This window comes from Ascidiella aspersa, chromosome 9 (assembly GCF_963924565.1).
Source record: "Ascidiella aspersa chromosome 9, kaAscAspe10.2, whole genome shotgun sequence".
Lineage (NCBI taxonomy): Eukaryota > Metazoa > Chordata > Ascidiacea > Phlebobranchia > Ascidiidae > Ascidiella > Ascidiella aspersa.
The window spans coordinates 8,627,274-8,637,454 of NC_139455.1; the positions used below are offsets into that span (position 1 = coordinate 8,627,274).

General features: G+C 40.1%; 2 protein-coding genes across 2 annotated transcripts; one reads left to right on the top strand and one right to left on the bottom strand.

Moving 5' to 3' along the window:
• Positions 1 to 9,491, bottom strand: LOC146132287 (uncharacterized). Its single transcript, XM_083397422.1, has 3 exons — positions 9,010 to 9,491; positions 1,911 to 2,081; positions 1 to 709 (listed from the first exon to the last, which is right to left on the bottom strand). Exons 1-3 carry the CDS (start codon positions 9,456 to 9,458, stop codon positions 439 to 441), a joined length of 891 nt encoding a protein of 296 aa, XP_083253548.1. The 5' UTR covers positions 9,459 to 9,491; the 3' UTR covers positions 1 to 438.
• Positions 3,490 to 9,443, top strand: LOC146132288 (uncharacterized). Its single transcript, XM_083397006.1, is given in 3 exon segments — positions 3,490 to 3,897; positions 3,942 to 4,154; positions 4,332 to 9,443. Coding segments are annotated over 3 exon segments (3,642 nt in total). The 3' UTR covers positions 7,353 to 9,443.
• Positions 9,492 to 10,181: the final 690 nt, after the last annotated feature.

Below are 10,181 nucleotides of genomic sequence, written 5' to 3' on the forward strand. Positions count from 1 at the left end.
AGAAATAATTTGCTAGTTGTTATGAGATCCAGCGCAGCTGTTTCATATACTAATAAATCAAATGTATAGCTATGACAAAACATGCGAAGGAAGCATCGGCAAAATATGTACAGCAAACACACAATTGTTTCAAAATATATTATCGTAAAGTGTTTTTTTGTCTTTTCATGGTTTTCTACTATTGACAAACTATTCCTCATTATTTAGTTACTAACGAATGTGCAAACAAATATTGTCGGTATTGCAGGATAGAGCACAAAATGTCAACATTTTGTCGAATGGCCCAAAAATACTGCGGACCGGCGTTTAGAAACCGCTGTGCTATACGACTTTATAAAAACACTTAGCAATTAGATAAACTAAATTACTTAAAATTTGGTATCCACAAAACAAAACATGCACTAATTGGAACTGCAATCAAACGAATTCGCATAAAGTTCACATTAACCTACAACAGGACCAGCATGATGTTGATTCGCTGTCATCTTGGGCAGCCGCCCCTTCGCCATCAGTTACGCTTTCGCGAGTTATGCGCGGTGCTGATGTCGAATTCGGTTGGTTAATTGCCGATTGCCTGTTACTGTGTGCGGGGTTATGCATCGATGGGCGCTGGTTGTTTGGCCAATAAGCTTTCTCATCCAGTCGATCGGTGTTAGGTGTAATGGTTTGGAGTCGCTTTGTTGTCGGTGCATAAATACTATCGTGGATTCTGAAATATAAATAGTACCCACATGTTTTTAATAACAAGAGAGCGTGACGGTGTTGTAAACAAGTTGGTTGTAAAACAACAGAAGTCCAAGACAAGTATTTTGTGAAACAACTTAAGTCCAAGTCAAGTATTTTGGAAAAAATAACAGGACAAGTCCCAGTCAAATCAATAACCTCTTTTGATTATGAGCAATTACTTGTAAAAATAACCTATACGCAATCGTTATCAAGCAAAGTGTTTTATGTTCAAAAAATAAGATTAATAAGTCAATTTTCTTTAAAAAAATGCCTATTGAAAACATTTCATTCTAACCCATCTACTTTTATATGTCCAAAATATAAAAGTCAAGTCAAGTCATTTGTCCAGAAGACTTAAGTCAACTCAAGCCAAGTCATTTGAAAACACTTAAGTCATCCCAACACTGAAGGGTGAAGAAGTGTATAAAGTGGTTGGCAAATAAAATATGAAAGTAAAATTTGCAAGGTTACCGGTAACCTAAAACTTTTAACACTAAAATGTTTCAAATTGTGAAGGCTGAGAGTATTACATTTTATTAGTGTAAAATTGTGATTACCGCTAACAACTTTGTTGACTGTGTACAAAATCTTTAGACTTATGTTTTAAATTCTCTATTTAGGCATGTCATACAATTATACTTAGATAATTGAGTTCAAAAGCGACGCATTCAAAGCGTCGTTATACATACCATGTTAAAATTTTAACCAGGCGCATTAATTTGTCGGCATGTCAGCCTCGTTTCACGTTCAAGCCATTGTCAGTTACGTCAGAAATGTAATACACCTTTTTCCGTTTTTAAAATCCATGAAGTAGGTTAATACAGGTTACGTTTTTTCTATGATATGTCATGGGAAGGGGTGTCCAACTCAAACATGCCGAAGTGCCAATTTTTATCTTATAACTTCTTCCCGTGCATCTTATAGCTTTCTTCAAGTTTAGCAACTATATTTTTTCTGATATTAAAATCGCCTTTATACAAAAAAATAAATCAGTATAATGTTATAATATCAGAAGTAATTGTTTGTTGTCGTAATTGCTAGGATTGTTTTCTATTGTGAATTAACGATGACAATTGGCTGACTAACAAATTTAGCTTTTTTGAGAAAGCTAAATTTTTTTTTTTTTTTTTTCGATACAGGTTACGTTTTTTTCTATAATATATATGGTAAATGCTTTAACAAACCTTCCGCTAGTTGATGCCAACCGATGGTTTTTGCGAACTGATGGCTGAAGGGTGTCTACAGTTTGGGGAGTTTCCCTGCTTGCGCGTAATGTAGAAATATATCGCTCGGTCGGCCATGCTGCTGCCACATTTGGCACAGCAGTGTGGCGGCTTGGGGCTGCTACCGCAACTCTGAAAATAATTATTAACCAATTAGACATGATTGGCCGTTTCCGCTGAAGTCTAAAGCGACTTATTACAATAAACACATTTCTGAGCTATGCTGCGAGGTGTGTGTTGTTGAATAACCATGCAAGGCATTTTAACCTACACATAAAAATTTGATAACTTAGTATTTTTGTACCATGAGTCATCTTGTATCGTTTGTGGATACTCCACATTATTTTAACACTTATGTGGATTGTCGAAAGATAAGTGACTTTTGAGAAAAAAGTTGATTAAACATTTTGATGGAAGCTGCAGTTTAAGAATAAAACTAAAGGGTGTAGTAAGTAAGCTAATCATTGGGTGCCTGGGTGGATTGAGTCTCTTTGTTTAATTTAAAAACTTTCAAAAAAAGTGCAATCATTGATTAAAATAAGTTTTTGACAGAAAAATTTCGAAAATCTATTGAAGTCACTGTTACGGACAAAATAACAATATTTATATAAGTTTTCTATGTTTCTCTGTCAAGTGCAACCATGCGTTACGGTATGATTCCTTTGTGTATTTCGGCTTTGTTTTCGCACCCCTTTTTAGTGCAGTCTTTGTTCACTTTCTGTTGCAGTCTTCGTATGGCAGTTATCTGTTGGAATCGGCTAAGTTTAGTTGTTTATATGCTCGTTAATGTAAGACAATTGCAATTTAGTTAATGTCTAGTGCTCTAGTTATGTAAAGTGTTTTGGTAACATTTTGTTTGTTGTTATTCTTTAAATGTTTAGACGATTAAACCAACACCGTAATGCTAAACACCTAGGTACTGTGAACTTCAGAAATCTCAATGTGTCCTCTACTCTATAATCCCAACATGTTCTGTATGATGTAAACGCCTTTCAATGTCATGATTTGGAATGAACCCTCTTTGGATACGAACTGTATTTGTTTATCCGTTGCCGAATTCGTGCACCGTTCTTTCACCTTCATCGCCATAATATAACACTGAAAACCACCGTTTGTGCAGTTAGAGGACAGTTGTGGGCGCTGGTCTAGAATCCTACCACAGTTATAAAATCAACGCACAAAATTTGAGTTAGGGTGCGAGTTAGCGTTTGGATGTGGGTGGGTCAAGTATTATTATATTCTTTATTTAATAATAATACTTGACCCACCTTAACCCAAACGCTAACCCGCACCCTAACCCAAATGGTGTTTCGTTGTGGTAGGATTCTAGACCAGCGCCCAGTTGTGAATTTCTGACTCATCGTGCCCGATGACGTCACCTACGACAAAGGCAAAAGCCTAGGTTTGCTAACTTGTAAGCCTATGCGTGACCGTCCTAAAATTTTGGACGTCACATCATTTCTGAAGAAACCAGACTCCTGTTACCAAGAAACAAGGTGTCTGAAACTTGTTGTGTAGCATTTATGGTGTTGTAAGCAAAATGCCTGGATCAAATTCTAGTATATCCTCCAACGAAGATGTTGAGGGGGTACTAAGTGAAAGGTTACGTTCTTTAAAATCATCACGAAGTGGGCTGCTGGGTGCTGTTACCAGAGCAAAAAATATTTTATGTCACTTAATGCTAGATGTTGCCAATCTCAAGGAAGTACTGAATGCAAAGGAAACCTTCAACAGTGCCTTGACAAAATGCCTAAATTGCTGCAGAGAATACCATATTGCAATCCCATTATCACTGCCCACCCAACAGCAGGAAGCGTTGGACAAGATAGAGTCCCTGGAAGAAAGCAGGGACAACATTAATGATAAGTATCAGGCATTTATACAAGATGCCACGGCCAAGATTGGGTCTACCAGTCGAAAATCCTGTAAATCATCTTATTCCGAAAGGGCAAGCTCTAGGTCTGGTCTTCCCATCACTCACGTCGTTCTAAGGGATCTAGTGTGAAATTCTTTGGCTCCTTTTCAAGGTCTAGCAGAAGAAGCAGACGCTCAGCAAAGGAGCTGCACCTTGCTCATCTGCAAAGCAAGCAGGCCGAGACGGAGGCACAATTAGCACTTCAGGTATCAGCTGATGAGGTTAATGAAGCGAAGAGGATAGCTGAAGAAATTAAACGTAAGGCCAAGGAAGAGGAGGAGGCAATGAGAGTTATGCTTGAAGAAGAAAAGGCAGAAGTTGCCCGCAAAGGACGGGAAGAAGAGGCCAGAAGAAGGCAAGAAGAGGAAGAACTTGCCCGCAAAGGACGTGAAGAAGAGGCCAGAAGAAGACGAGAAGAGGAAGAATATGCTCGCAAAATACGAGAAGAAGAGGCAAGAAGAAGGCAGGAGGAAGATGCAAATGCTAAGGTGAAGGTGCTCAAAATGAAAATGGAGCAGGCAGCATCCCGAAGGAAAAGGGAAGAGGAAAGGGCTGAGGCAATGTTGGCCAAGGCAAAATTGATTCATCGGAAAAAATCTTACAAAGCACAGTTCAAGATGCAGCGTAAGAGGCATGAGGTTGACCTGGTCGCATTCTAGGCTGAACCGGTGGGATCCTGTGATTCTAGTCATGAATACAGGTTGAATCTGTCCCCACTAAATCAGATAGATGCTTCCAGGATGGGAAGTTCTGCTCACTTACAGCAGGCTGCCCGTAACCTGGCCCCGATGGACTATATGATGCCTGGTGAAAGGCAGACCACTCCTGCTTTCATCCCCTTGTTGCTGCCAGAATCAGCAATTGTACCGCAGCCTAAGTACCCTGTTGCCCATCAAAAATCACCAAAAAATGTATCTGCCAATCCAATCTTGCCTGTACCTTCACAGGCGCAACCTATGTGCCAACAAACTGACACGATGCAGGGGGCTTTCAGTCCTTCCATGGGGCCGGCCTCCTGCCACAAACCTTCTCTCTCACACGAGAGCTTCGCCAAAGATGACATTCACTATGGAAAGGCCATTGTGGATTTGGTGAAGAGTACTAAAACCATGCTGCATGGATTTACTTTGCCCAAAAGAGAGCTACCAAAGTTCTTTGGGGATCCAATGCAATACCACAACTTTATGAAGCGATTTGATGAGACTATCACAAAGCATTTTCCTGATCCTGCTGTACAACTTCAGTACTTGGTGGACATGTGCCAAGGAAAGGCATATGACGTTGTCAGTGGGTGTTGTGCCCAGAGCCCATCCGAATTGGGTCTGGCTACTTCTCGTGAGTTATTAAAGGATAACTTTGGGCGCACAGATCTAGTTGTAAATGCACATGTTAAAGAACTGACGAATGGTCCTGCAATCAGGGTCGGAGACAAAGAAGGTCTTCATTCACTAGCCTCACGCATGACAAATGCTCTTATGATTTTTCAATCTTTGGGCTGTGAGTCTCAGTTAGACTACCCCCAATTCTTAGTTCAAATATTTCAACGATTGCCCGAGTACATGCAGTATAAATTTGCTTCTAAAGCCAGTTCGCTTTACCAGAAGACTGGCAGTGTGACATTCGGCGACCTAACTGCATACATTTCCAAAAAGGTCAAAGAATCTAACATTTTCGCTGATTCGTTGACTTCCGTTGAAGATAGGGAAACAAAGGACGAGCCACAGAAGAAGAGCAAACATCTTGTGTTTTCAACACAAACCAATCCAAGCTCACCAAAACGAGTCCATGCTGAAAAATCTAGACTTCCAGAGCGGTCTAGGAAGAAGGGTCCTCCACCCTGTGTGGTTTGCGCCAAACAGCATCCGTTATGGGTGTGTGATGAGTTCCAGAAGAAGGAACAGCTTGACCGCTGGACTGCGGTTAAAATTAACAACTTATGCTTCAACTGCCTTTCTCGAGGCCACAAAGCAGATAAATGTGTCTGCTCAACAAAATGTAAATCCTGTGGAAAATCACATCATACCCTTCTACATAGTGATGAACAACAAAGGGAAGAAAAAACCTTTACGCCAACTGAGGTAAAGGAGAAATCTGACAGTCCTACAGAAGAATGTCATTCATATCTTGCTGTGACTACACCCAATGTTGGTAGGAACACAGTTAGACTCAAGGTGGTACCAGTCCAAGTGTGGGGAAACGACCCGAATCAAGTAGTGGAGACATACGCATTACTGGATGAGGGTTCGGACACTACTTTCTGTACATTGGGTCTAAAGCAAAGACTTCAGCTAGAAGGAAAACAAGTTACCAGAAGACTCGCTGGCATAAGTGGCAGTAGGGATCTGCAAGGATATGAGGTTGGGTTGTCTCTGAAAGGGATTCAGGAGACCGATTCAATCCATATTGAGGATGCCTTTACTGTGAATAGTCTACCTAAACTAAAGGAGAGTATACCTACAATGGAAGATGTGCAGCGTCATTCGCACCTAAGGGGACTTACCTTTCAAAAGTTGCCCCAAGCAGAAGTGGGTATTCTCATTGGGGCCGGTGCACAAGAAGCCCATTCCATTCGGGAAGTGCGGTATGGAAAACCAAGTCAGCCAACAGCCATTCGAACTGGACTTGGATGGACCCTAATTGGAACTGATGCACCAGAGGACAGCTGCGGAAAAAGGTTCTCCACAGAAGACATGTGCCCAAACGGCATCTCTACATCCGAGGAGGACAAAGGGGAAATCACTATGATGAATTCAACTGTAAAAAAGGAAGACAAACAACTTGCGTTACCATGTGAAGGTAAAGATGACAAGCTGTCTTTGGATTGTGGAAAAGCGAAAAAACACCCTCTGGGTGAACAGAGGCGATTTGATATGGGTTGGTCGCTGTTTCAGAAGTACACTGAGAAGACCGGTCATCACCTAAAAATGGGAAAACCAAGGAAAGTACTTGGTCGGGGAAAGCCACAAGCGAAGAAGGCTCGCCATTGCATTAATCAAAAGTTTGCGATTGGGTTTGACAGGGCTGCCAAGCATTCAGGCAAATCTAAGGTTTTTACGGAACCAGGTGGTAGTGACGCTCTGACATTTCTGCTCAGAAGAGGGTCTACCATTAAACCCAAGTTCACTAACAAAATAAACCTCATTCAAGCTGACCACGAGTTACATGAAAGAAAGAAAGTACGCAAGACAGATGATGACAAGAAATTCTGGCGTGCAGTACGATGGCTTAGTGACCAGTTTTGGAAAAGCTGGTTAAAGGAATATTTGCCACTTTTGCAAAAAAGGTGGTTGGAACCGATGAACAACTTCAAAGTCGGAGATGTTGTGTTGGTAATCAATACTAACACAAAGAGAAGAGCATGGTCCATAGGACGGGTTAAGCAGGTCATTCCTGATCAGGATGGAGTTGTACGGAGGGTTCGAGTCCGAACACATAACTCAACCTTGAGGAGGGGCATTCGAAGGCTGTGCTTGCTGGAACGTGGCTAAGTTTTTACTTTCGTTGCATGCTGTTTCTATTTGAAAGCTGCTCATTCTTTTCATTTCATTATCATATCCCTCTACATATGTCATTTTTGCAAACCTGTTGCTACCTATGTGAACCTTCATCTTGCTGTACTTTTTACTTTACATGCCTGTGTTGTGAAGTTGTGTTATTTTTTAAATGCCAACATTCCGAATACCTTTCATACTTCATATTGCTGCCCACTACCCATTGTGTTGCCTGAATGTTCATTATCAAGTATTATGGAGTTGCTTAAGATAGCCTACTGTGTGTTTCTATTAACATTTCAATTTACTCATTGTGTTTCTTAAAATGTGATTTTCAAGTATTGTGAAAATGGATTCTTACTAGTCCTTTATGCTTACCTTTACCTCCTAATTTTCTTCATTTTGGTGGTCCTAATGTATGTTTTCATTTAGTTTGAAGGTGCCTTATTCTAGCCTTTATGTGCCATTTTGTAATTCTTCATATTGCCTTGCCTAAACTTGTCATTGCTGTTTACCTCGTAGAACAAATATTGGTGCAAATTTGTAGTTTGATATGAAGCATTTGAACTGTGCATTTTATGAAACTCCTGTCAGTGTCTTGTTGTATAACATTTGTGCCCTTGTTTCTTTTTTAGTCCAAGAGTGCAATGTTCATTGTTAGTTTTATTGACAAACTTGTAATCAAATTTTGACTTCACAGCTGTTTCTTTTAAACCAAACATTTGTGTTTGTGTACCATTTGTTCTTTTGTCCGCCTTTGTTTTGACAAATGTTTTTCATGCTTTCTGACATTTTTGGGGCCGGAATGTTACGGACAAAATAACAATATTTATATAAGTTTTCTATGTTTCTCTGTCAAGTGCAACCATGCGTTACGGTATGATTCCTTTGTGTATTTCGGCTTTGTTTTCGCACCCCTTTTTAGTGCAGTCTTTGTTTAGTTTCTGTTGCAGTCTTCGTATGGCAGTTATCTGTTGGAATCGGCTAAGTTTAGTTGTTTATATGCTCGTTAATGTAAGACAATTGCAATTTAGTTAATGTCTAGTTATGTAAAGTGTTTTGGTAACATTTTGTTTGTTGTTATTCTTTAAATGTTTAGACGATTAAACCAACACCGTAATGCTAAACACCTAGGTACTGTGAACTTCAGAAATCTCAATGTGTCCTCTACTGTATAATCCCAACATGTTCTGTATGATGTAAACGCCTTTCAATGTCATGATTTGGAATGAACCCTCTTTGGATACGAACTGTATTTGTTTATCCGTTGCCGAATTCGTGCACCGTTCTTTCACCTTCATCGCCATAATATAACACTGAAAACCACCGTTTGTGCAGTTAGAGGACAGTTGTGAATTTCTGACTCATCGTGCCCGATGACGTCACCTACGACAAAGGCAAAAGCCTAGGTTTGCTAACTTGTAAGCCTATGCGTGACCGTCCTAAAATTTTGGACGTCACAGTCACTGCAGTTTGAACATTAGCGTCACAAAGCAATGTAAAAGCTATTTTGTTACGAAATAGATAGTTTGGCATGGGCACTAGCCAGTTTTATTAACTCACACGCCTAACCCTGGGGGTACGCCAACCCAGTTTGAGAAATCCCAGTCTAGCCGATATACGGCTTATCTAATCTTTAATAAAAGTGGCTCACCTTGTCGGTTGATGTACATGTTTGTGCCTTCTTTTTTTTGTGATCTTTACTGTGTGATCGAACGTCTGATCTCGTCGAACACGAATGCTCACTCCGTCGTTTTTCGTCGTGAACTTTTCTTCCAAAATGTAAGGCACCACCTTCACCTTGATCTGGTTTAGAACATTTCGCTGTTCCAAAACTCGATAGACGTACAGGCGTCTGTTGTCTATACTGTAATACTTGTTATCTTTCTTTGATACACGTATGATTGGGATAGCGTTGATCTCAGTATCGCCACTTTCTATCTCTGCTATTAAGTCGTTTACTCTTCCACCGTCCTGGAACCGGTCGTTTATCGAGTCTTGGGTAAATCTAATTTTGGATGGTCTCAGGCAAATCTTATTATTATATCTGTGATCCATTATAAAGTGTATTACCTTGGTGAAACTTTGCGCTACAGTCACCATTTGGCTCAAAGGCTACAGTAAACCGACCAATTCAGTGGGAGATCCCCAAACGAGAGGCGACACTTTCCTCTACGCTTGACGCCGCGGAAGGTTGCCAGGTGCGCCGCGAGACAATGGGAAAAAATGTTACAAAAATAGATAGATAGATAGATAGATAGATATGTTTATTGTTAGGGAAGTAGATTCCCAGGGAGCAGCGAAAGACCGTTAGGTCATCAAAGTCAGCCGCTCCTTACAAAAATATTATTTTAGAATTTGCGATCTTCGTTAAAGCTCAAGGGTTTAAATTAACACGACAAACATAATTTCAACATTCAATGAAAGGACACTATACCACCTGTATTTTATTAGCCTTACTTTTAACCAACTTTATACGCTATTCTTTGTCACAAACAAATTATTTAATAAAATATGAAAGGTAGTCTAGTTATAGTCTTAAAATGACGACAATTGTTAACGCAAAAGTATATCTAACGCAACTTTTGCAGTTTTATATAAAGGTCAACATCTATTTTTTCACCAAACTATAAACAGCGGTTATTAAACTGTTATTACACCCGATTCGTCGGCAAGTTTGGCTTAGTCATGCCACAGCATACTGCATTTTTGTCGCAAAGATAAGCCAAAGGAATATGATTTCCTGATTCCAGGATCACGCCAGTTAGCATAGAAAGAGAAATGCCTGATTCCCGTTGGATGGGGACTCCCCTTTACCTTTTTGCG

Bases quoted from the DNA above. Each gene is read 5' to 3' on its own strand.
- LOC146132287 (XM_083397422.1), bottom strand. From the start codon at position 9,458: ATGGTGACTGTAGCGCAAAGTTTCACCAAGGTAATACACTTTATAATG. The intron at 2,082-9,009 runs GTGAGCCACTTT...AATTATTTTCAG, and splicing joins CATGTACATCAACCGACAAG to AGTTGCGGTAGCAGCCCCAA. The intron at 710-1,910 runs GTTTGTTAAAGC...TTTATATTTCAG, and splicing joins TTGGCATCAACTAGCGGAAG to AATCCACGATAGTATTTATG.